At 44.6% G+C, this 26,238-nt stretch overlaps 2 protein-coding genes across 2 annotated transcripts in view; both read right to left on the reverse strand.

The window, feature by feature from the left end:
- Positions 1-7,075: 7,075 nt before the first annotated feature.
- SP5 (Sp5 transcription factor) lies at positions 7,076-11,461 on the reverse strand. The gene is made up of 2 exons (XM_081854498.1): positions 9,828-11,461; positions 7,076-9,125 (listed from the first exon to the last, which is right to left on the reverse strand). Exons 1-2 carry the CDS (start codon positions 9,876-9,878, stop codon positions 8,019-8,021), a joined length of 1,158 nt encoding a protein of 385 aa, XP_081710624.1. The 5' UTR covers positions 9,879-11,461; the 3' UTR covers positions 7,076-8,018.
- Positions 11,462-13,813: 2,352 nt separating this feature from the next.
- MYO3B (myosin IIIB) overlaps positions 13,814-26,238 on the reverse strand; it is a 309,308-nt gene continuing 296,883 nt past the window's right edge. The window contains exon 37 of the mRNA XM_081847505.1: positions 13,814-14,460. The gene's annotated coding sequence lies outside the window, so the exon portion shown is untranslated. The remainder of the gene's footprint in view (positions 14,461-26,238) is intronic.

Here is a 26,238-nt window from a genome sequence, read left to right on the forward strand (position 1 = left end):
GAGGTTAAGAAATGATATCTTTGTATGTGTTTGTATTTGTTGATGTTTGAGTGTTGTTGTTGTTTTGTGTTAAAAATTGGAAAATTAATAAAAATTATTATATATATATAAAAAAAGATAGTGTGATGCAGGCCACAACATTGTGGCAATGTGGATTGCAAGATGGCTCCAAGTTGTCCCCTCCTCCACATCTTTTACACTTAATGGTTTTACTCACAATAATCTTGGTGCCCTTTTCCATGAGTTTGTTTCAACAAGGGTTTATGTTCAAAACACTGGACACTGACGGACGAAAGCCAACTTGGCATGGCAATTGACCCCCATATTGGTGGCCATAATGTATAGTAAGATTTCTGCTTCCTTCCCAGTTCCTTAGGATTACCACTCGTGTGGTAACCAAGGCCGACCCAAGACATTTTGACACCTGAGGTGGACCCCCCCCCCAAAGTGCCCCTCTTTCCGCCAGTGAAGAAGGAGTGAGGGAAGATCTACATCAGGAACAAGGCAGAAGTAAAAATTGACATGAGGATCGTCTGGTCCTGGGCTGCTGCCTGAGGCGGTCACCTTGCCTCGCCTCATGGGTGGGCAGACTCTGGAGGTAACAATAGGAAATTAGAAGCAGAATTTATCATGGGGACACTGTTTCCAGTGAACACTAGAACATAATGTGTAGAAATTATGTCTACACAGTAGATAAAGAATCTACTGCTGCCTTCTAGATTTTTTTTTTTTTTTAATCCAGAATGGAGTGAGGTGCATTTAAGTGATTTGGGCTACACTGCACCCCACAGGCATTATTAGACATCACATTAAAAGCACATTTGAGCATCTCTCAAATCTCATATATGCACTGCATCTATGAATGTTGTTAATGCGGAAAATCAAATGGAACAGAAATTGAGTTAGATCCTATACGGCCTAGGACCCTTGTACCTACGGGACCGCCTCTCTTGGTATGCCCCACAGAGTAACTTACGGTCTTCAAACAAAAACATCTTGGAGGTCCCAGGCCACAGAGAGGTTAGGCTGGCCTCAACCAGAGCCAGGGCTTTTTTGGCTGTGGCCCCGATGTGGTGGAACGCTCTGTCACAAGAGACTAGGGCCCTGCGGGACTTGACATCGTTCTGCAGGGCCTGCAAGACAGAGCTGTTCCACCAGGCCTTTGGCCAGGGCACAGCCTGACTCCCTCCCTCGGCAATCCTCACAGAACTCTAGCCCAATGGTTGCCATTAATCTGTTTTGAATTAATTTTATAATGAAATGATTTTAGAATGTTTTATCATTTTACTGTTGTTAGCCACTCTGAGCCCGGCTTTGGCTGAGGAGGGCAGGATATTATTATTATTATCCAGACCAAGTTTGTTCCATTTAGTTCCCACTGAAATCAATGGTTAAGTTATTACTAACTTTTCCCAGTGATTCCAACGGATCAAAATACAATTAGCTTACCCATCTGGATTCAAATCATATAGTATTCTTTATAGGTAACAGGCTCTCCCATCAAAGACTGATTTAAGCACAAACCTTTCAAATATCACATATAAATATGCTAATTCAAAGGCAAGAAATATGGCCATGATTATGCATGCATTTGTAGAGGCTTCTAACATGCAATTAAATCTTGGAAGTATGACAGATGATGTTGATCATTTGTTTTTAAGCAACGTAGAGAAGAATATATTGTAAGCCACCCCTGAAGCTAATCTTGCTTCGTAAAAGTATACCTTGTTAACAGCAGAAATATCAAATGTGCAAAATGAAATATTTCAAAAGACTAATGGAAATTGTGCTTTAACAAAAGGAAATGATGGAATAGCAACAAGTGAATCCTTATGAGGCAGAACATATAAATTGAAAGTATCCCTTATAACACACACACAGAACTCTATACAGTATCCTTATAGAATGTATCATGGGAAAAAAATTATCTACTGCCTTCAGTAAAAGCACTTAATCACCTGTGCTACTGGTATACAAGCTTTTAGATTATTTACATCTCCCTCAGTGCTCACTCAACATTAAGTAAATCACTTTAACTCTTTATAGAATTTTCAAAATATACTTTACCTTTTAAATGTTTTTCTCCTCTAATAAATAAAAGTTACAAATAAAGAGTTATCCAAGACTTACTGTGCAAATATATTCTCTTTCTCTCTCCCCCCCCCCCTTATGCACACACATTATCCTCCAGGCAAGTAGCAAGGATTCAGAATAGTTATTTATAAAACACTTAACTATTAAGTGTTTTATAAATAACTATTCTGAATCCTTGCTACTTGTTTGGGCATATTACTCAACTAAAAAGTAGTGGATTAGCAAGCAGAGAGAAAGATGGGGTGCAAAGACAAACGGCCTTGTTTAGTCTGGGTTGAGGGTTTCACAAAACATTGATTTCACTCCTAATTCAATTTTAGGAATCATTCCAATAAATACTGGATTTACTGGTGCTGATATTGTGGTGATTACTAGTATGAAAGCAACATAAGAGAATCATTTAGCGGCCTGCTTGTCTTTGGCAACGTCACACCAGAAACAGGATTCCCTTTGGAATGGTCTCAATACATGGCGTTACATTTCATATTATCAATTCATATTGCTCATATTGATGGATTGGCAGTTCTTGCTGCCGGCTTCATTCTTTAGCTCAATTCTTTATCATCTTTCCTTTGCTGTGTGCCAAATTGAGAATTGGATTGTTCCCCTGAAGCTAGCAGTTCTATATGCAATGATGTTGGTTGCATTTCCTACCTTGAAGCAAGTCGAAGCAAGAAAAGACAGCTAGATCTGAATTTCAATTGCATAAAAGCAAGCAGAAAATATATGTATAGGCCCTTTTTGTTCCAACAAAGTTAGACACCCCCAATACTACTGAAATCAATACCACTTGGCAGCCTTATCCTATCAGAATTTACTTAGAAATAAGCATCATCACATACTTTCCAGTAAGAAGGCTTAGGGTTGTAGCTTTAAATAGGGAGTGGGTAACTTTTGGCCCTTTGGACGTTGCTTGAGTATAACTTCCATCATCTCCAACCATCGGCCATGGTGGCAGGGGCTGATGGAAGTTGAGAGTCAACATTTAGAAGGCCTTAGAAGTCAGCCACCTAGATTTGCTGGAATGTGTGTCTAACTTTTTCTGGGCTGAGCCCAAAACAGAAATACTGAACTCCTTTGAATAATGTGCCCATTTCAAAGGTGCGTATTTATTTATCTACACTGTAAACTCACTGCAGTTCTAAAATACAAAGAGTATACACATTCAGCACCCATGTTTCCATGGTATATAAAAAAGGGAGGATGGAGAGATGTGAAGCATCTGAAGTATACTGCAGGCTTGGATCCCGCAAAAGATGGTGGCGATTGCCAAGAATAATTTCTAAGTTTCTTGTGACTAACTTCTTACACTGGTTTCAATGAGAATGCAGTTGCAAGCTTGATTCCTAGGGAGTAAGTTTCCATCACCTGGTTTGCACATGAGGCTAGCCCATGTTTTAACATTAGTCATTTTTAACAAACCAGTGTTACATATTTAGGCATATGGCAGATGATCACGTAAACCTTGGTTTATTGCAACATCCCCCTTTAAAGAAAACACAAGCCAGGAAGAGTCACTTTTCACTTGCATCTTTGTAGCTTTTGGGTGATGATGGCTCCTTAATCAATGTTAAGGAGGTGGTCTGGGTTCACACATTAACACTAGGCCATGGTTAATCTTAACCAAGTTTTATAAGCCCACTGCAAGCCTTGCTTTATGTGTGACCTATAACCATACTTAATAAAACTATAATTAAATTGCAGGGTTGGGTTCATGCATAACACTAAGCCGTGGTTTAATAAGCCATGGTTTAATAAACTATGGTTTAGCATTATGTGTAAACCTGGCCATTGTATTCATTGGACTTACAGCTGAATAAACATGCATAGGAATGAACTTCTAAAAGTCTTTAGCTGGAAGGTGATCTACAACTTTTGTGGATGTGTAATTCAGGTCTGTACAGTGATTTCATTATAATTAGGACATATAAAACAATCCCAACACTTTGTTTGTTGTTCTATTAAAGACTTGACTGAATGTGAAAGTAATTACAAAATATATGTCATTTTCAGATGTACCATTTAGTTCAGGTTTCAAGTCTGTAAACTGCATTTTTTTAAAGTGTACCAGTACACCTTTTGAGGAACTCATTGTTGACACAGATCTTACTACATTGCCTGGTTTCTAATCATAAACTAAAGAGGACAACAATTTGCATGTAATCCAGTTATCAAAACCCCCCAATTCACTTGTACAAGAACTGGAGAATTTATATTTTATATTCACATAGCACTGTATATTTTTTTTAAATTGGTGTACAATCCATCTTCACACACCTAAGCCCATACTTAAATGCTTAAGCATGTTCTTCAAACTTCCTCGTTAAAAACAGAAAGTTTTAAATGTGGTTCATTTTGGGCTGGATCATGTCACTAATGAGTGATTTCCAGCACTGCACAATTCAATTCATGTTTACTCAGAAATAATGGGGTCTAATCCCTAGTGTATACATTTAGAATTGTTACCTTAGATCCATATAAACTAATTATGACAAGCGAACAGAAACTAAGTATCACAATTTGACTATATTAAAAAAAAAATAATTCTGTTCCCCATCAGCTTTGAAAATTGATCAGTTAATCAATCACAAATCAAACCGAACCGAATTTTTTATCCAATTGCAACCCATCCTTTACTGTACAGTCAGATTATGTACAGTCAGATTAGGAACAGCTATGGTACTAGCTAATTGACCTATTTTATTTTTGTTTGATTTGGCACAAAAGAATTGTATCAAATTACTTGGATTGAAAAGGGCAACTGTCCAACAGTACAGCTAATCTAATTAATCTTCTACTATAGCATCAGAAATATTGAGGCCTCTGGTCCACATATTTATTTCTCCTACTCTTTATTTTTTAATTTACAAAAAATACTGCATTATCTCTTTAAGTCATGCATCATCTTTTCAATGTCTGCTATCATAAGAAAAATACAAGTACTTGTAATTGGAATAGGAATCCAGTTTGCTGCTTTCCCGATAGATTTCTAATTAAATCAATTGTTATTTATAACACAATCCAAAACATGTCTGCTTGAAAATCACTCTCACTGACCTGTTTAGGATTGGCGCACTGGTATTTTACACTCTAAAAGGAAAGATCAAACTCTGCACAAAAGAAAAAGGATTTCTTAAAAGAGTTTGAATAAAAACCTGACTCACAAACTTCTTCATCTAAAATACACCTGCATCTGAGATGATAACAATAATTCCTTGGAAGGCAATGCTATAAAATAATCTGAAATTACCCAGTTAACCTGATGTACATACTAGAAAGGGGGGAAATCTTAAATTCCAAGCAGAGCGACATCCACCAACAGCTCAGCTGAAGGCATTTTTGTTGCTTATTCCATTTTTTGATCACCCATTTTTTCAAGGTTAACTTCCATAAGCTTAAACAGACTGCATTTCCAACTTCCTATTAAATCTCATGTTGTGCATAAACTATATTGCTGTGGTTCAATTACTTAATAATTAATCCCTGAAAGCAGATCTGTAAAAGTTAGAATCACTACTTACATCTATAGAATGCAATTTTTAAGATGTGCAGTTGCAAATAAATGCAAATCCAGAAACTCAATTTGACAACAGTATTCCTGATAAATTGTTTGAATCGACTGCTGCTTCCAATTCATAACTTGGAGTAGACCATCAATCCAGCTTCATACTGACCCTTAAAATGTGACCACATAATTTAGATTTTAAAACACACCGTATATTAAATTACAGTTACATAGGTCCACTTCAGGTGGAAATTTCTAATAACGGTCCAACCCGAAAACAATTCACTTTAAAGTTTGTATCAGTAAAACTTTCCAAAGTACAGTACAAATCAACTCTAAAATTAATGATGCAAATAATTGCTTCAGATAACTCAGCGTGCATTACCCTGAGTTATAAATGAGTATGCATGTAATTGCAGCAAATTCTTAATTTTAGAAGGCAGCTGACAAAGTATTTTTTTCAAGAATATGGAATGTTAGTGTTGTACAGTATTTATATTTCTGCAAATACACAGAATTCAGTTCTGCCAGTGAGCTAACACATTTCACAGCATCACTTCTTTGATAAATGTTTAGAATGCAGAAATAAAACATGCAGCCTTTAAAAGAGGTTGATGCTACAATACTTTATCACACATTTATCTGGGAGTTAAGTCCCATTGAACCCAAAAGGGCTTGCTTCTGAAGGGCTGCACTAAGACATCAAGAGAACAATCCTCTATGTATCTATTCAGATGCCCCATTGAATTGAATGGTTTGTCTGTATAGCAATGAAATGTGAACAGTGGTTTTAGTAGGTGAAACCTAAAAGACACACGAAATTGATGAAATGGGTGTTTGACAAACTGCTATGTGTTCTTTTGCACACATCCAGTAGTCATATGCAGGTTGTAAACATTATTGAGCATTCCCTATCTGAAATCCAAGTCCCACCAAATTCAATGAAGGTTAAAGATACTAAAAAAACACTTTTGTTTGATAGTTCCCATAGAAGTCCTGTTTTAATAAGACGGACAGAGAAATCCCATGCACATCTACTCAGAAGTAAGCCCCACTGAGTGGAGTTTACTCTCAGGTTAAGTGTATATAGGATTGCAGCCCTTGTGTACACTTTTTCTAAAGAAACGACTGTGATCATAGTTTGCATGTTTCTCCCTTTTGGAATACTACAACTCTTGCCTCTATTGCTAGATGCAAGTAACAGACATCGTCTTCTCCTGCTCTATTTGAATGTCATAATCTCTGATCAGCGAGAGCTTCCAGAAATAATGAATGGAGCCACAAGGAAGCCAAGCCCTACCCTACACCCCAATCACAATGGGGAAACGCAAGGAATCAGTTCCAAAAGCTGGGAAAATTGAATCATGAGATACAAATTACTCTGGGGAGTGTTGACCAAATACAGGAGGATTTGTTTGTTTGGGCCGAAAAACCCCTTAAAACAGAAACAACAACAAAAGATCAAATGAAACAAACTCAGTTGGGTCTTCTCCATATGACCCCAGAGTTAATGTATTTATTATCACGCTGCAGTTGCAGGTTGCTTTACAGACACATCTCATGCTATAGCCCCCATATGGAGCCAAGAACAAGGAGGGGGAGGGGGGAAACATTTTTTAAAATTCAAACAAAGCTATTAAATAAGCTGTACACAAAAGGTTGGCCTTTCCCCCAAAGAAAGGCATAAAATTATAATAATGAAAGGAGCCAGGCCCTCCACAGACAGGCTAATGCTGCAGTTGCTTTTATTTAAAACCGTAATCCAGCCCACTTTGACCAGATGTTTCCAAAATGGTATTTTGTGTGTGTGTGTGTGTGTCTGAGGTTCTGCCCTCTAGTCCGAGGAACTGTTGCAAAGAGTTGGCACTGTAAGTCCTGATCCTTTGGGGGGATCCTCACAGGTGACTGGATCTGGGAGTACCAGGAACGAAAACGTAGAAATCAAATAAATCCACATGGCGGGTTGACGTAAACGGACATCTCTGACCTCCAGAGCACACAGTTCCAAATCTTGTTAAGATGAGAGCCAGGATTCACCTGACCACTTCTGCTCCCAAGGCAAGGATCACATCCTGCATCTAGTCGCCTGGGGCCTGGAATCCTGTAGGAAGTGTCACATTGGCCTCGATTCCGATACGGGATGATGCATCAACAACTGCTCCAAGCTCACTGAATACAGGCAGCTATGTTCAAAGGAGGTGTTTTTGTTTCCCACCCCCTTTTCCAGGCTGCCCAGACTTTCAAGGGTGGGTCCTGGGTTCAAGTCCTCCTCCCAGAAAACTCTGCAAAAGTGGAGTTCCCCAGACTCTCCCAGGCCTCTAAGATGTGCAAGGTGGATCTGGAGAGGGAACCCCAGGCGCAGGCCAGGGCGCCTGGTGGCCCAGCTTTTAACCCAGGAGGGCAGCTCAGGCGCAGGTTGTCACATGTCCCTGGGCTCCTCCCTTTTGACGGTGGCACACGCGTGTCCGTGTCCCGGCGCGGCGGCGGCCTTGAGGCGCTTGTTCTGGTGCGTCTTGACGTGCTTGGCCAGGTGGTCGCTGCGCATGAAGCGCTTGCCGCACTCGGCGCAGCCGAAGCGCTTCTCGCCCGTGTGAGTCCGCAGGTGCCTCTGCAGCTCGTCGGAGCGCGTGAAGCTCTTGCCGCAGAAGAGCCAGTTGCAGACGAAGGGCCGCTCGCCCGTGTGCCAGCGCAGGTGCGCCTTGAGGTGCGACGTCTTGCCGTACACCTTCCCGCAGCCGGGGATGTGGCACACGTGCTGCTTCTTCTTGCCCGGCTCGGAGGCGGCCGCCCCGTCGGGGCCTCCGCCTCCACCTCCGGCTGCCGCCGCCTGGCAGTTGGGGCAGCGGCAGCGCCGGCACCTCCTGGCCGTGGCCGCCAGGGGCGCCTTGGGGTGCAGCAGCGCGGCGAGCTGCGTCTGGTACTGCGCCAGCTCCGACGGCGCCAAGACCAAGCCGCGCTGCAGGTTTCCCGCGAAGCGGTGCGCGCAGCCGCCCGCGCCGGGCGCCGCCTGCTGGATGCTCCACCAAGGGATGTCGTCGGGCGCCGGCGAGAGCTGGGGCGCTGGCGGCGGCGGCGGGGCCAGCAGGTTGGAGTAGCCCGGCGGCAGGGCCGCTTGGGCGGCGTAGGGCACATAGGCGGCGGGCGGCGGAGCGCAGCTGGACGACAGCGCGCCCATGGAGGGCGGCGGCGGCGGCGGCAGCATCTTGACGGGCGAGAACTCGTAGGGGTACGACGGGTCGGCCGGCGGCGTCAGCGGCAGCTCGTGGGCGCTGCCGAAGGCCGGCTGCGGGGTGAGGCCCAGGCTGGGCGGCGGCGGTGGCAGGCCGCCCGGCGAGTGCGCCGGCATGTCGCTGCTCCACGGGTGGAAGATCCTGGACGGAGAGCCCAAGCTGGCCTCGTAGGACACCTGCAGGAAGTCCGACGGCGGGCCCGATGCGCCGGGCTGCCCGATGCGGCTACAGGTGGCGGCCAGTAAAGCCAGCGGCGAGTGCTTGGCCACGTCGGGGGAGGCGCTCGGAGTGCGGTCCTGCGGGAGACACGTCGTTAGTTGCCCGTCGCCCAGCTGCCTCCCCGCCCACCAACAAGCGGGCACCGGCCGCTTTCTGGCTCCCCAGCGGCCTCTCCCCCAAAGTTCAGCAGCGGCATCGCTTGCCCAGCACGTGGGCGGGGAAGTTTCCCAGGAAACTTCAGAGAGGGGGCGGGCTGGAGTCTGCCTCGATCAGCCCCCCGCCAAAGGCTGCGACCCCACTTCCTACCCTTTGAAACCGGTGCCACCCCGGGGATGCAGCTTCCCGCAGCGAGGAAGCAAACCTCGCCCTTCCCCCGTCCCCTCCAGCGTCGCCCTCCTTGCGAGGCTTGGCTGTAACCGGAGAGAGAAAACTTTTTCCTCCGATTCCAGGGCAGCCAGTCCCTCGAGCGAGCGCTAGGCGCGTATTCCCAAGCCAAGAAGTTTCTTCGCCAACCCAGAAGCCTCTCAACATTTCTACTTCATCAGCATCATAAACCCAAACGGGTTTGGTTAGTAGCACCTTACAGCTCACTTCCCCAGAAGGGGCGCACAGCGATCCTTCAACTTTGGGGGGGGGGTCCCCCAGCAAAGGCATCCCCTCCCTCCTCTCTGCCTCCTTGCGCCTGGATGTTCAAAAAGATGCGCCCAGTTTTTCTGGTCTTTCTTTTTACGCACCCCTTTCTCCTCCCCTCCACCTCCCGGCTCGACGGGGCGACTGACCTGGAGAAACGCTTGCAGAGAGTCGTTCCGAAGGACGGCCACGGCGGCCATGGCTACCGCGTCCGGGGCCAGGCGAGGCCAGGGGGGCGACGCCGCGGCATGGAGTCGCCAGGGGGAAGCCGGAAAGCTGCCCAGTTTCCTTCCTTCTCCCACCCACCCACTTTCAGATTTCCTCGCCTTCTGCACCCCCCTCCACTAGGCAGGCAGCCCCGGCTCAGCGCGATCTCCGCGGACTGTCTGCCTGCGCCAGGATCACCTCCAAGAATTTGATAAGGACTTTGCTGGGCCGCCAGCCAGTCAGAAGGAAGATTTATGGCTTTGAAGTTTGCCGCTACCCAATCATCAAAGAATAGCGGCTCTTTCAGAAGCGAAAGCAAATCCTTTGAATCCACAAAGCTCCTATGGTGTGTTTGTTGGTCTGGATAAAAGAGCTGATTATTAGGGGGGATGGGAAGGGAGGAGATAAAGGCGGGACAATTAATGAAGTAATCACTATGTGGGAAATGTATATACACAAATAATTGGATTTTCTTGATCAAAGGGTCCTTTACCGCCTGGAGACCCCTCTCACTCGACGTGCAAGACATTGCATCTCAACCCCGCCCAACCCCCAGCTTCCCATCCTCAAAAAAGAAAAGAAAAAGTATATTAAGATTAAGGATTTGTAGCAGAGCCCTAAAAGGGACAATACTTCTTCGTAATCTTCAGTTACATCAACCCCGGGTTTCCCTGTTCGACTACTGTATATCGTTTGCCAATAGTTTTATTGTCACCAAATGACTTAAAAGTTCACTTTTTTGTAAATAACTTTTGAGCGCGCTGGCAAGTCGCGGCCCGAAAGGAAAAGTTCTTACACTTTGTGGGGCCTGATTTTCTGGAGAATACAAGCGAGAACAGGAACAATCAGCAAACATCATTTTGCGCCCGTTCCTTTGCTCTGCTGGAATCGGGGCTTCGCCAACGCTTTGTTATGCTGCAAATAGCATGATTTCTCCCCTTGTTAAAAACTGGGAGTGCAAGACCAAAAGTGTTGGGGTTTTTTTTTCTTTCTCCCCCTCCCTCCACCCCAGTGGTATGAATTTGGTTTAATGAATACCTTTGGGGGAAGAAATTCTTATTTCTATGCAGGTGATGTGCTTTCTGGTGGTCTGCAAGAACTCCAAAATATAAGTTGAGTTCTGAAGAGCTCGTAAGAGTAGGAGATCCGACCCAACTTTAACAGACCTGTTTCTTATACTACCCTCAACCGAAGCACGTTCAATTACAGCTCCTTCTCTTTACCATCTCCTGGGACATCCCGCGGGGGGGACGGGGGACTTGCGGCAGCGTCGGGGGAGTCGACGTGAAACGCAACGCAAGTTGAAAGTTGTATTGGAAGCGCTGGGTCTTGCGCTTCCTAGGTGGTACGTTAAGGCTGCAAACAGAAGCGCATAAGCTTGCGAACCATTCCCAGCCAAATCCTCCGGAGTCCCTTCTTCCAAACACTTTCTCAGAACCTGAGCGCGCTTGTCTTTATATTTGCCAAGGAAAGAAGTGATGCTCCAAAGCCTTTTCCAGCCTCTCTCTGCAAACGAAGCCCAGAACAAGCAGCCAGGTGGTGATTTTGGGCTGCCTTTTCTCTACTCGATTCTGGGTCGCTTAAAAACCTGACACTTCTGATCGGGCGCACAGAGAGAGAGAGTAGTAGTTTAAAATCACCAATGCTTTTTTTGGGGGGGGGTGGAGGGGGGGCTTCAAAAGTTTGGCCGTCGTATGCAATTTCCTGGGCGTCTGCTTGAGAGCTGTTGGGTCTACCCGGCCTCGGGAGATCCCAAGCGAGATCCCTTGACTGGGGAGATCCATCTGATGCTTGGCCACGTGCCAAGGCGGGCTTCCCAGGGAAGGAGGGGTGGGTCGGTGGTGGGGGGTCCGCGTGGCCCTGCGCCTCCCCCTCGAGCTGGCCTTTCTCCCACTTCCCCACAGGTAACCCGATCCCGCCCAGCAGCGGGTTGGATGCCATTGTCTTCGCGTTGCCACTGAAGCCTTTTTTTTTTAAACGCCCCGCACAGAGAGATCTTTATCTGGCCTCCCCGTACAAACACAACCCGTGGCCTCTCCAAAGACTTCCAAAGAGTTTTGCAGGGCCTCCAAACGCATCGGTGCCTTTGAAGGGATTAAAGGGCCGAGCCCCTCTCCCACGGCTCCATATGGAGTCCAGGGGAGAAGGGAAAGCCCCCTCCCTCTCCACCCAGCCTCCCCGTCGGGCCTCCGCCTCCCTGACGACGAATGCAGGCACCCACCGCATAGCGGGGGCAGCCACGGCCCATCCTTGCCTGGTGACTTGTAACTGCTTAATCGGAATCGATACTCCGGAGATGCGGGCAGACGTGGGAAGAGGAAAGGGAGAGGTCGATGCTGCTTGCCCTCCTGCGCAAAAAAAGGGCCCTTTATCCACAATCCCAGCAACCAGACAACACAGTATTAGCATTTGAAAAGTTATACGCCCTATATCATACCCTCCAACATTTCTCTGGTGAAAATAGGGACATCCTGTTCAATTGTATTTGTACCCCACCCATCTGACATATAAAAACTTCCCTATGCAGTGGTACCTCAGGTTACATACACTTCAGGTTACATACTCCACTAACCCAGAAATATTACCTCGGGTTAAGAACTTTGCTTCAGGATGAGAACAGAAATCGTGCTCTGGCGGTGTGGCGGCAGCAGGAGGCTCCATTAGATAAAGTGGTGCTTCAGGTTAAGAACAGTTTCAGCTTAAGAACGGACCTCCGGAATTAATTAAGTTCTTAACCTGCTGTACCACTGTACAAGGTTGCCTTCAGGTGTCTTCTAAAGGTTGTATAGCTACTGATCTCCTTGGTTTGGGGGTCACATAACTCCATAAAGGTAAAGGGGCGACTCTGGGGTTGAGGCACTCATCTTATTTACTGGCTGAGGGAGCCGGTGTTTGTCTGCAGACAGTTTTTCCAGGTCATGTGGCCAGCATGACGAAGCCACTTCTGGGGAAACCAGAGCAGCGCATGGAAACACTGTTTACCTTCCCGCCAGAGCAGTACCTATTTATCTACTTGCACTTTGACATGCTTTCGAACTGCTAGGTTGGCAGGAGCAGGGACCGAGCAATGGGAGCTCACCCCGTCGCGGGGATTCGAACTGCCAACCTTCTAATCAGCAAGCCCTAGGCTCTGTGGTTTAGACCACAGCGCCACCCGTGTCCCTTCACATAACTCCATACACTCCACCAATTATCTGATGAAAATGGGGACGATGAAAAAGTGGGACAATCAGAAACCGGGGCAGCTTTCTGTAAATCTAGGAAATCTTGGAAAATAGGGACACTTGGAGGGTCTGCTATATTATAGAATTGCAGAGCTGGAAGGGACAACCAGGGTCATCTAAGTTCAACCCTCTGCAATGCAGGAACCTTTTTGGCCCAACCTGGGGCTCGAACCCACAACCCTGAAATTAAAGAGCCTCACGCAACGTTTCTGAATGATCATGGGATGAATAGGCGTCCTTCAAACGGCTTCTGGAGAAGTTTTGGCTGCAGGTGTTGCTTGGATGAAACCGGGATTCCATGTTGTAGAAAAGCACAGCTAAAGATGATCTGTTTCATCCAAAGTGAGCACACCAGTTTCAGTGGGATTTACTCCCAAGGAAGTATGGATAAGTTTGCAGTCTTACAGTGCAATTCTATACCTGCCTATTCAGAAATAAAACCCACTGAGGTCAGTGGGACTTAGTACATAGATGTATAGGATAGCCTTGTAAAATAGGATGAATTGGTGTGTATTGTGTGTGTGTGTGTGTGTGTGTGTGTGTGTGAAGTGGGTGTCTGGGCTTTGGACCAAATCAAATGAGACAGAATACCTCAGGGTGGCAATCATTTGCTGCCTGTTCAGTTAGTCTTGGAAAATAAGTGCATTCCACTCCTCTTAAATAGGGTCAAAATTAATTGCTTTTTTAAAAAAGGCCTTAGAAGATCACAATGATATATCTTTATTTCACAAATTTGTTTTCCGTCTTTGGGAGATACACAGGTACATCAAGGCCAAATATTTGCTCAATATTACACAAAAGCAGGAAAAGAGACACAGCAGGAATTAAAAAATAATAATTAAGAGAACATCAAGAGCCCAGACAAGTAACAGTGCAGTCCTATGCATGTCTACCACAAAGGAAGTCCCAGTTACCATAAGTGTGTACAGCATTGCAGTCTGAGCTTGCAATCGTCTGCATACTTTACTTGACAGTGCAACTCAGTAGGGCTTACTTCCAAGTAGACACGCATATAAGATTGTGATGCACATGCAAGAGAGGACTGGGAGCAACCTTAACTCCTTGTTCTCTGGTCTAGGATACTCCACAAGTAAACGGCAGCCGCAGGTTGAGGGTTTCCAACTTGGCCACAGAGAAGAGAAAGTTATCTAGAAGCCCATGTTGTCGTGGCCTCAGCCTGGGTGGGATAAGAGGACAGCAGCAAGGCAAAGCTACTGACCTGTCTCCCTAGAGACAGCAGTAGTTAGAAGGTGATGGGTTTAGGCTTCTTGGCGGTCTTCCCTTCCCTGAAGAGGCATCTCCACCCACTTTCTTCTTCTTTACCCCACAGGGAAAGGGGGACAAAGGCAACCTGGAGAGAAGGAGAGCAAAGAGGTGGTTAATTTTCCCAGGTCACTCAGCAAAGAGAATTTGGAATACTGCCAGGAAATTCATATGCAGTGCTTTTCCTAAAAGCTCAAACTCTCCAGAGTTGTTGGGGTTTTTTTTAGCAGTAGCTTTTACAGTTTTCTTACATTTATATTCCATTTTTCTTCTATTGTGGAACCCAAGGCATATGTGGTTCCCAGGCTGACTCTCACCTGGACACTGAGCAGACCTTACCGTATTTTTCGCTCTATAAGACGCACCAGACCACAAGGCACACCTAGTTTTTGGAGGAGGAAAACAAGAAAAAAAATATTCTGAATCTCAAGTGCAGTGAAAGCAGCAATCCATCTTGCTATTCTGGCTTCTGTGATAGCTGCACAGCCTGCATTCGCTTCATAAGACGCACACACATTTCCCCTTAACTTTTAGGAGGGAAAAAGTGAGTCTTATAGAGCAAAAAATACGGTAAGTTTCAGCCAGGTGGAAGCCTCATGCACCTTCAGACCATGCCCTGGGAACAAATAATTCCACCTATTGGGATGTTACAGTAGTGGATTTCCTGCATTGGCAGAAGGTTTCATTTCATTTCACTTTTAATTGGTGTACCGCCTTTGTATATTACTACACACAAGGTGGATTGCAAGCTAAAGAGACAACAAAGATCACACCCTTTATTAAGAATCTGATCCCATTCAAAAATAAAATACAATAATAAAAAAACTCTAAAATAAACAACTTATATCAAATAAAGCAATATTCAATAACCCATTAGAATGTAAGAGTATACAATAAAATTAAATATCAGCAAATAATAAACAGCAAGTGTGGGTGGATGTTAAAGAATCCCACCCCCTCCACAATGGCAAATGCAAAATGTGAAAACTTCGCAAAAAGACTTAGACAGAAGCCAAATACCAAGCACTCATGAAGAATTCAACAAGCTAAGCTTTTTCTAGCATGAAAATACAATTACAGTGGAACCTCGGTTTTTGAACAGCTCCATTCCCAAATGTTTCAGCTCCCGAATGTCGAAAACCCGGAAGTAAATGTTTCGGTTTTCGAACGTTCCTTGGAACCCGAACATCCGACGCAGCTTCCAATCTGCAAAAAGCCTAGCTGTCAGCCATCGGAAACGGCGCCTCAGAATTTGAACATTTTGGAAGTCGAACGTCCTTCTGAAACGTATTACGTTCGACTTCTGAGGTTCCATTGTATGGGAACAGCTTCACCTCTTTGCATTCTGTCTGCCAGACATTTTATTGCATGTGTGGCCTCTGATTTATTTTGGAGCCCTCCAACTGCAAAAGATGCATATGACACAAAGGAAATACAATTTTTATACAAATTTGTGTTGTCTTTTGCAAGTGGGTCAGAGGTCCCGATCTACATACAGTGTACTGGGCCCAGAAAATCCTGATTGCACCTCTGCATAACCAAATTCCCAATTACCGCTTGCAACGTTTGCTGGAATATACCCTGAGCATCCAATCTAAAGTAATGATATGTATCTAGAGATAATATGTATATACTTCATTGGACTGGTGACATTGTACGGATGCCTGATTATCGTCTTCCAAAGCTACTACTCTATCCCGAACTTAAAAATGGAAAGCGTAATGCCAGTGGTCAACAAAGGAGGTTTAAAGACTCTCTCAAGGCAAATCTAAAAAAATGTAGTATAAACACCAACAATTGGGAAACGCTTGCCTGTGAGCACTCCAGTTGGAGAACAGCCTTTACCAAAGGTGTCATGGGCTCTGAAGACACACAAACTCAGGACGCAATGGAGAAATGTGCTAAGAGGAAGGCACACTTGGCAGACCCTCACCGTGATCAACTCCCGCCCATAAACCTATGTCCCCACTGTGGAAGGACGTGTGGATCCAGAATTGGCCTCCATAGTTACTTACAGACTCACTGTTAAAACAGTGTTTGTAGAAGACAATCTTACTCAGCTTCGAGTGATCGCCAAAGAAGAAGACGACTTTTGCACTGGAATTAATCTTTACAAATTTTTTTTCGCAAGGTCGACTAACCTAAACATAGGTCACAACTAAAAACAAGCTAAAAACTGAAGCTACTCTAAGAGTTGGGTGCTTCTGTGCATTGAATTTGCTGACTGCACAGTTACCCAACTGATTCTGAATGAGTCAAACTTCATTACGAACCTTCAAGAAAACACATGAGGTTGTCTCCAAGTAAGTAATGCCCACTGAAATTAACAGACCTAAGTTGGTCATGTCCATTAATCTCAATGCATCTACTCTGAGAAGTAATAACACAGGCTGTAACCCTTGGAATTGTTAAAAAACCACAATATCCTATTATGGGTATGAAGTGATTTGCTCTAGGTGAAACCAAACTGCTGCTGTGGTGATGTCCTCTAGCTTCATTCACCAGAGGTTCCCTTAAGAGATTGTATTGTAATCCTGTGTTTCCTACACCTGTGGGAAATGATCAGTGTTGAAACTTTGTTCAGTTCACGGGCGTTTTCTTCCAAAGCACAGCTGATGTTGGCTAAGGAGAGGAGAGCAGCACTGATTTGCCCGAATGCAAATAATTATTAAAGTTAGCATTCTCACTGCCGCATCAAATATTTGCAACGCAGCAAATATACACCTTGTGGACAAATGGAGCGTTTCAGAAGGAATTTGCACATGGTACATTTTGAAATGAAAACTTCAAGGAAATAAACAACTATCTGACTTTTAACAAGACATCTGAAGGCAGCCCTGCTTAGGGAAGTTTTTAACGTCTGATGTTTTATTGTATTTTTAATATTTTGTTGGAAGCAGCCCAGAACCTGCCTCACATCTGACTTCTGAAAGCTAGTTCACAGTGCTACAGCATTCAACAGCTGGGAATGCCATTGAGAAACCGTTCTATATCCATAACTTAGTAGAGAAAACCTTCTGTCTATCCTTGCATGTAGCAACAATTGGTACTTTGTCATTTACATTATTTTCCCACCTTGACCGAAATGTGTCAGTGAGGGGTGGGGGTGAGCCTTTGGCCATGAATAACAGTAGAGACCCTGCACTGAACTTGAAGCTTGTGCAGAAACAAGCTGTTTCCCTTACATTTTCCTCTCTTTATCACTTGGATTAATGAAGTTACTTTGTCGCTTGTCATAAACTTACCTCCACATTCAGAGCAAGAGCATTCTTATTCTGGGGGGGGGGGGGAAACCCTGTTACTGGCAGAGTAATCTATCATCCATAAATCAGGAGATCTCCAAAGGAACCTCCTGCTTTTAAGCTGTCTCAGCAGAGAAACTAATTTTTAAGATGTTCAGAGCCTTGTTTAAGCAGCCCTCTGGCATAAGAGCAGAACAAAGCATTAGGTTTAAAGGCTTCCTTCAGATTACTTTATCTCACAATCAGTAGAGATGAGCAAACTTTCCACCTCAGCCTTTTTGCCACATTGCTTACCTCCTAGCAGGAGGGTCTTCTCTTCGTCTTGTGAATTTACAGCCATTATTCTGGGCAGGCCACTTTTTACTTCTTGCTCTGTATTTTTTTTTTATGGTCCTCACAAAGGCTCTGATGTCAGCACTCATAAAAATTAGCCGCCTCTTCTCTCCACTGCTCTCTTTGCAGGATAACTAAGCTGAAAAGAGTCTCATATGTTTCTGACATAAGCTTTGTTTATGTTTGTTATTAACCCACTGCCGACCAGAGAATTCTTGCTTTCCCCCGTAGGTTTCTTCTTCCGTTTGCTCTTATGGGAGATAATTATAATTTGGGGGCATCAATCCAAAGCAAGTTGGTTGTCCTTAACTTCCACTGAAATCAGTGAGGTAATCGCAACTAACAGGTTCTGTTGATCTCAAAGGAGATTTACAGTGCAAATTTGCTTTACTGAAATAAATGTTAAACGTACAGGGTTTGCGCTCATTCCTGATATGCTTCTGGAGCCAATTCAGAGCTTGCTGTATAAAGCTTTGCATGACTCAGAACCTAGATACCTGATGGAGTGCCTCTCCCAGTAGGGTCCTGTCTGCTTGTCGAGTACAGTGGTACCTTGGGTTAAGTACTTAATTCGTTCTGGAGGTCCGTTCTTAACCTGAAACTGTTCTTCACCTGAAGCACCACTTTAGCCAATGGGGCCACCTGCTGCCGCTGCGCCGCCGGAGCACGATTTCTGTTCTCACCCTGAAGCAAAGTTCTTAACCTGAAGCACTATTTATGGGTTAGCGGAGTCTGTAACCTGAAGCGTATGTAACCCGAGGTACCACTGTACTGGAGAGGCCTTCTTTGACGTTTCACATCTGGGGCTGGTGCAACACATTCTGCGTTGATATGAGAATTGGCTCTTTCAGAGGTGACATTCCAAATATGGAATAACCTCCCTTTGGAAGTTCAGCAGAACTGCTATCCACACAGCACCAACTCAGTATTTATTTCCCTAGGCTTTTAAGTGTTGCGATTTTACAGAGCCATCCACAGCTTTTGTTGGCTTTATGAGTATTGGTTTCATCTGCTCCTCTTGTGACATGTATTGCTTTTGTTGTTTTTATCGGCTTCTAACCCACTCTGGGGTCAAGAATGTTGAATGGCAGGGTTTTTATTTTTTACAAAAGTAATAAAATAAAATAAATCCTATTCCTTTATTGGGAGGAATTGCAAAACAACTAGACTATTGGCAGTCCAGAGAACTGACACTATGGGGCATAACAACAACAACAACAACTACTACTACTATTATTATTATTATTATTATTATTTTATGTCACCCATAAGACTGGGTTACCCCAGCCAATCTGAGAAGCTCCCAACCCAAAATAGTAAAAACACAATACATCAAACACTAAAAACTCCCCTGAAGAGCACAGGCTTCAGATGTCTTTTAAAAAGCACACAGCTGTATATCTGCTTGACATCAGCTGGGAGGGCATTCCACAGGGCTGGTGTGACTCCTGAGAAGGCCCTCTGCCTGGTTCCTTGTAACCTAACCTCTCTCAAATGGAGACATCAGAAGGCCCTTGGACCTGGACCTCAGTGTCCGGGCTGGACGATGGGGGTGGAGGCACTCCTTTGGGTATACAGGGCTGAAGCAATTAATACATTTATATATTAACAATTATTGTTAATAAGAGAGGTGGATGGCTGATCCTTGAATTGCTTTCCAAGAGAGGTCCCTGGGGCTCATATAGACCAAAGGTGATTCATATAGACCAAAGGTGGCTAACTCCCAAGAGACTGCGATCTACTCACAGAATTAAAAACTGGCAGTGATCTACAGTTGAGCCTTTTTTTTTTTTTAGGAAGGGAAGCCCCCCTTTTTTGGGGGGGGTTCAGGGCAAAGTTGATGAGCTTTTTTTTTTCAGGAGGAAGAAAGCCCCAATTTTTGGAAATTCAAGCCTAAGGGAACAGACACTCTCCAACAGAGCGCTGGGGGAACAAATAGCCTCACTGAGTAAACTCCATCTTCCGCAGGTCATGAATCAATGGAGAGCAGTGCGAGGGGGCAGGGCTGGATTCTATTTTACCAACGCTAAGGAAAGAGACCCAGCGATCAACCGCGATCTACCAAAACCTCCCAGGAATCTACCAGTAGATCACGATCGACCTGTTGGATGTCCCTGATATAGACCAAAGTGACACTGAAATTGACTGAACTGGGCCTTCCTGAATTGTGGTTAAATATGCTAAATAACACTGTTGACCATTTTAAAGCATATTTTCTTTCAAATGGCTATATATTTCAAAGGGCTGTATATTTTCTTTCAAATGGCTATCACTTCTGTATAACAAAAGACATGCCTGATGTGTACATACCATCATGTATAATGAGCACACACGAGTATTTCACTGCTTGGCCATTAAAGGTAAAGGTAAAGGGACCCCTGACCATTAGGTCTAGTCACAGACGACTCCGGGGTTGCGGTGCTCATCTCGCTTTACTGGCCGAGGGAGCCGGCATACAGCTTCCGGGTCATGTGGCCAGCATGACTAAGCCGCTTCTAGCGAACCAGAGCAGCACACAGAAATGCCATTTACCTTCCCTCCGGAGCGGTACCTATTTATCTACTTGCACTTGATGTGCTTTTGAACTGCTAGGTGGGCAGGAGCTGGGACTGAACAACGGGAGCTCACCCTGTCGTGGGGATTCGAACCACCGACCTTCTGATCGGCAAGCCCTAGGCTCTGTGGTTTAGACCACAGCGCCACCCTTAAACGTGGATAAATAGCTAAGTGTGTGTCTGTCATGTGTGCGACAATATATGTACAGTACTCTTTATCCAGGTAGGAAATTTGTCATGTGTGATGTGGTCCAAGGAATGGTTAGAAACCTGTAGTTTGCAAACCTTAGGACACTGCGAGAAATTGCAACTCTGAAAGCTATCACCCTGATGTAATTCTGATGCTCCCAGGACACTTATCTGCCTAGGGAGCACCATTCATTTCAGTGGAGGTGGAAACAGATTCACACATGCAAAGGACTGCATGCATCAGAGGTCCAATGCCCATAAGCAGCTGCTGAGCTAAATATAAATAATTCTGGTGGCACCAGCTTTCTTTCATCTCAGTAGCTGGCACATTAAGTGATACCGCTATCTTTTTTTACTAGCTGAAAAATTATAAACACATTTCAGAGTGATCCAAATGTGTCTCAATCTAGAGGTAATTTGTTATAAAATGCAAACCACTTTCTGCAATCTGGGAAAGCCCATGGGGAAAATAATTTATCCCAGCTGAGATCTGTGGTTTGCCACAGGAGAATGAGCTCCAGTAAAGGATACTTCTGTTGCTTCTCTTAAGAAATTCCAACCCTAGACACTAGAGTTATTTACCTACAACAAATGTGCAAGGTTTGGAGAATGTGAGAAAGTATAAATGTGCAGTAAATCAATGTGCAGCTTATATGCCGAAGCTATCTTCCACAGGAGATGCATGGAGTATATTTTTTATACATGTGAATATGTTACAAGCTTATAAAAGCTGTCATGAATTGCTGGATAGCAATTGTTGTTGTTGTTGTTGTTGTATTTCTATTCTCCCCCCTTCCCTATTGTAAAGGTAAAGGACTCCTGGACTGAAGTCCAGTCAAAGGCAACTATGGGGTTGCGTCGCTCATCTCGCTTTCAGGCCAAGGGAGCCAGTGTTTGTCCACAGACAGCTTTCTGGGTCATGTGGCCAGCATGATTAAACCGCTTCTCGTGCAACGGGACACCGTGACAGAAACCAGAGCGCATAGAAACACTGTTTACCTTCCTGTCGCAGTGGTACCTATTTATCTACTTGCACTGGTGTGCTTTCGAACTGTTAGGTTGGCAGGAGCTGGGACAGAGCAACGGGAGCTCACTCCGTTGCGGGGATTCAAACCGCCGACCTTCTGATTGGCAAGCCCAAGAAGCTCAGTGGTTTAGACCACAGCGCCACCCGTGTCCCTTTGCCCTCTCTTTAAAGCAGCCGTCTCTCACGAAACTACAGGGGAAACCCCAAAATTTTACAAGGGAAGTAGGAGCAGGCTTGGGGAAGCTCCGTGCTTTGTAGGAGTCCTAAAAATATCTGCAAAAGGGAGAATCCTCTCTGAGCAGCCTAATGTGGACTGAGCATGCTCAGTGCCCAAAGAATGCTAGCTCACTGATAGCATAACTGGCACAGGGAACAGGACAGAATCTTCTGAAAGACGGCATGGTGGACAAGTAGAGTTGCTGAGCAGGAGCCCTCTGCACTATAACAAATTATCGCAGGCCCCACTTGGGTTTTTCCATTACATTTTCCATTACTATTTCTTACACATTTAACCTTTATCAGCCTGTTTATCGGCTTTCAACAGATTAACTAAATGCTTAACAGTGTTACACTAGTATACACTAGTGGCCAAAATTGTGGAAACCTTTTGGGAAAAGGGTATTTCCGAGGTTTGATGGCTCATAACACCACTTAGTTTTGGAGTAATACCATAAAATTATATATTAGTGGAAAGGTAATTTAATGAAGAATGGAATGCAACAAAGTTTGTTCAATTATTTGTATTCTATCAAAAGTTATAGTCAAATAACCATAAAAAGGAAGCACAACTAGGGAGGTGTGTGTGTTGCATGCCAAAGGTTGCGGGTTCAATCCCCTGCTACTGACAATCAAATAACTGGGTAATGAGTGTCAGAGAGACCCCTCCCCAAGACCTTGAGGGCCACCCAGCGTAGATAGATAATACTGGGGTAATGGTGGTTGAACTAGTTAATATGCCAAAACAGAATGCTATGCCAGAATTCAGGATTGCTTATCACCAAGGTGGATGCAACACTCATCAGGTGTAAAATCCATATTACAATCCTTGTACGTCTAAGCTTCTGTTCTGTAAGAATAAATGGATTTCTGGCTTCCCCTGGAAAGGCACATAGCCACAGCAGCCACCATTAACTCATCAGCCTGTCCATTTGTGGCTGGCCATTGTGAGAACAAGTTACAGGAATAGATGGGCTGCTAGCCTGATCAAAGGGACGCGAGTGGCACTGTGGTCTAAACCACTGAGCCTAGGGCTTGCCGATCAGAAGGTTGGTGGTTCGAATCCCCACGACAGGGTGAGCTCCCATTGCTCAGTCCCTGCTCCTGCCAACCTAGCAGTTCAAAAGCACATCGAAGTGCAAGTAGATAAATAGGTACTGCTCCGGCAGGAGGGTAAATGGTGTTTCTGTGCGCTGCTCTGGTTTGCCAGAAGCGGCTTAGTCATGCTGGCCACATGACCCGGAAGCTGTACACTGGCTCCCTCGGCCAATAAATCGAGATGAGCACCAGAACCCCAGAGTCGGTCACGACTGGACCTAATGGCCAGGGGTCCCTTTACCATTTTAGCCTGATCAAGCAGCCTTTTCTTTATGTTCTGATTCTCCTGGCTGTGAGGTAACAGCACCATTTACAATCCGATTAAAGCCCTCAATTTTAATCTGGAAGGAAACAGTCTGATGATGGACGAGTTCATGCGCCCAGCCTTAAAAATACCGCTTCACGTTGTAGCACATGACGCAAACCGTTGCAGCAATCGTTGCTTTTACTAGCCTAGACTAATGCGGAGTAACCAACGTAGTTCCTGGATTGCTTCAGAAGTGGTCGGGGAGCTGGGCAAACGAGACTTGCAAGTTTGCTTCTGTAGCAAGTTTAACTGTTAGGCGCTCGGCAAATATTGAGGGGGGAGGAATATGTGCTGCACTGCACCCCTAACTTGAAAAGGAGTTTAGCTGCCTTCCTGCTGCAGTTTATTAAGGGCAAACAATCTAGGGCTTGTAATAGGCCTGTAGGCAGAACAAAGCCCTTGTCAAATGAAAGGGGTGGCCGCTCAGCTGGGGAGCATGTAAATGTGCAAAAAGAACCGTTCCCTTCAAAGACACCAGACATGCTTTTTAAATAAAACATCTCTCACATAATTGAGACTTGCCACTTAAACTGTTGCATTAAGAATATTAATTAAAAAAGGAAGAAAAAAAAAGACACACAGAACCTCCCTGAAATGTTATTGATGAAAAAACATATGGAAGGCTATCTCACTAGTGTCATCACTGGAAGTAAAGAGGTCATGCATGAAAACTCTCAGTAGCATCTGCATGCTCAGAAAGGCAAGGTCAGCGGCGTTTCAGATGACTGAGTCCCATGAGTTCATTGTAGGATCCATTTTTCTCAGTTGGTTGCCTGAACCTTAAAGGAAGTTCGGTCTTATGGATAAAAATAGGTCATTTTTTGACTATTATTTTGTCACATGCTCATGCCTTAGCTACCAGCTCAATTTTTCATTCCACAGTTCATTTAAGATTTCTAATTAGACACCTCCTTTGCAAAGGCTGAAATTGAAATGACATATAAAGATAACAGTGTAATAAGTGTTTTCGTACACTGGCATACTGGGCCTTTATTTATCAGTGGAAAATAGACATTTGGAGTTGGGGGTGCGGAACATTGATAAGCAGGGCAACATCCTCCATTAGATTCTTTCTCCCTTTTGCAATTCTTTATTTTTTAATTTTTTTTGTTAAAGGTTGACTTTAATACTTGGCAAAGACAACTGGGACAGATTTCTTGATTTCCCCCCTCCCTCCCTCTCCCCTCTAGCCTAAAACCTCTCTGCCCCCTACTTCCCAAACTGCTACCACCAAAGAGTTTATTAAATGGCTGAAAAGGACAGCTGGTCGCGCCATCTGCTAAACTGCTTTTCATGGGCCAAATGGAACAGGTTACACCTTCAGCCAGTGCCAAGTTCCCCCAATACTGTTCCTGCCTCTCTCTTTCCTCGCTCCCCACCGCAACAGCTCCTTCTGATAGCCTGTGGTAGCCTAATCTGAATTTCACGCTCTGGTTTTGCTCTCACTAATGTGTGAGCTTCTTATGTGTGCTTCTCGTACAGTTGCCGATATTACTTTTCAGTAACAAAAGCTATCCTTCTCCTTTCACAGCCGAGCTCATTTGCAATCAGCAGAATCCTGGGCTATTGGCTTTTCCTTTGGCAGATTCTGTATCATAAAGGAAACCCACAGAGAACTAATATCAGACTTAAAATTGGGGGGAGGCCCAGAGGAGGCCAGGAGCGATATTAGTGGTTTTGCCAATGACTTTTCTATAAATGCTAATAGAGGTAATTCAGATGGACCAACAAAGGCAGTGTCTGATGCGCTGCAGGTGTGAGAGGCTTGAAACAAAAGGGATGCTAACCCTAATGGTATTTCTGGTCATTAACAATTCTTTGATGTTCACACTCAAGGCTCCCTTTTATCTGGGAAGGGTGGGAAGTTAGCATGCAGCACAACCGAATCCTGCTCTTCCTTCTAGCCTTTAAAGTCCTCTGCAAAATGTTTATGCTAAGTTAGTTTCTACAGCCCCTTTTTCTTCTTCTTCTTCTTGTGCAACGATTTACAACCAAGTAAAATGGGAGAAAGCGCGCAAAGGTTATTATTAAAACATCAGTAAGTTCTAATCATTAAGCCAGAGGATCAGTCGATAAAAAGGAGTACTTAATGTTACTTTAATAAGGGTGAGTTTCTTGTACTTACCAGTGACCACAGTGGCGACCCTAATACAGCATCTCTGAGGAGGTGCATAGAATGTTTTCCTAGCTCTCCTTGAGGAAAACTAATTGCAAGTGGGTTTCACACGTTTCAGATTGATGCATTCCTGTATTACAAGGAGCTCGTAATGGAATAATAATAATAATAATAATAATAATAATAATAATAATAATAATTTATTATTTATACCCCGCCCATCTGGCTGGGCTTCCCCAGCCACTCTGGGCAGCTTCCCCAAAAAACCACATTAAAATACTATAATACATCAAACATTAAAAGCTTCCCTAAACAGGTCTGCCTTCAGATGTCTTCTAAAAGTCTGGTAGTTGTTCTCTTTGACATCTGGTGGGAGGGCGTTCCGCAGGGCGGGTGCCACTACCGAGAAGGCCCTCTGCCTGGTTCCCTGTAGCTTGGCTTCTTGCAGTGAGGGAACCGCCAGAAGGCCCTCGGCGCTGGACCTCAGTGTCCGGGCAGAACGATGGATGTAGAGACGCTCCTTCAGATATACTGGACCGAGGCCGTTTAGGGCTTTACAGGTCAGCGCCAACACTTTGAATTGTGCTCGGAAACATACTGGGAGCCAATGTAGGCCTTTCAAGACTGGTGTTAAATGGTCTCGGCGGCCGCTCCCAATCACCAGTCTAGCTGCTGCATTCTGGATTAGTTGTAGTTTCCGGATCACCTTCAAAGTGACCGGCTTAAGAATGCTTCACTTTTAGCAATTGGACTTTTACTGCAATCTGCTTCTGATGCAGATTG

The sequence above is a fragment of the Podarcis erhardii genome (genome assembly GCF_964252035.2).
Source record: "Podarcis erhardii genome assembly, chromosome: 1".
In the NCBI taxonomy this organism is placed as follows: Eukaryota; Metazoa; Chordata; class Lepidosauria; order Squamata; family Lacertidae; genus Podarcis; species Podarcis erhardii.

Coding starts and splice junctions, on each gene's coding strand:
- SP5 (XM_081854498.1), bottom strand. CDS start 9,878: ATGGCCGCCGTGGCCGTCCTTCGGAACGACTCTCTGCAAGCGTTTCTC. Junction 9,126..9,827: donor CTCTGCAAGCGTTTCTCCAG/GTCAGTCGCCCC, acceptor TGTCTCCCGCAG/GACCGCACTCCGAGCGCCTC.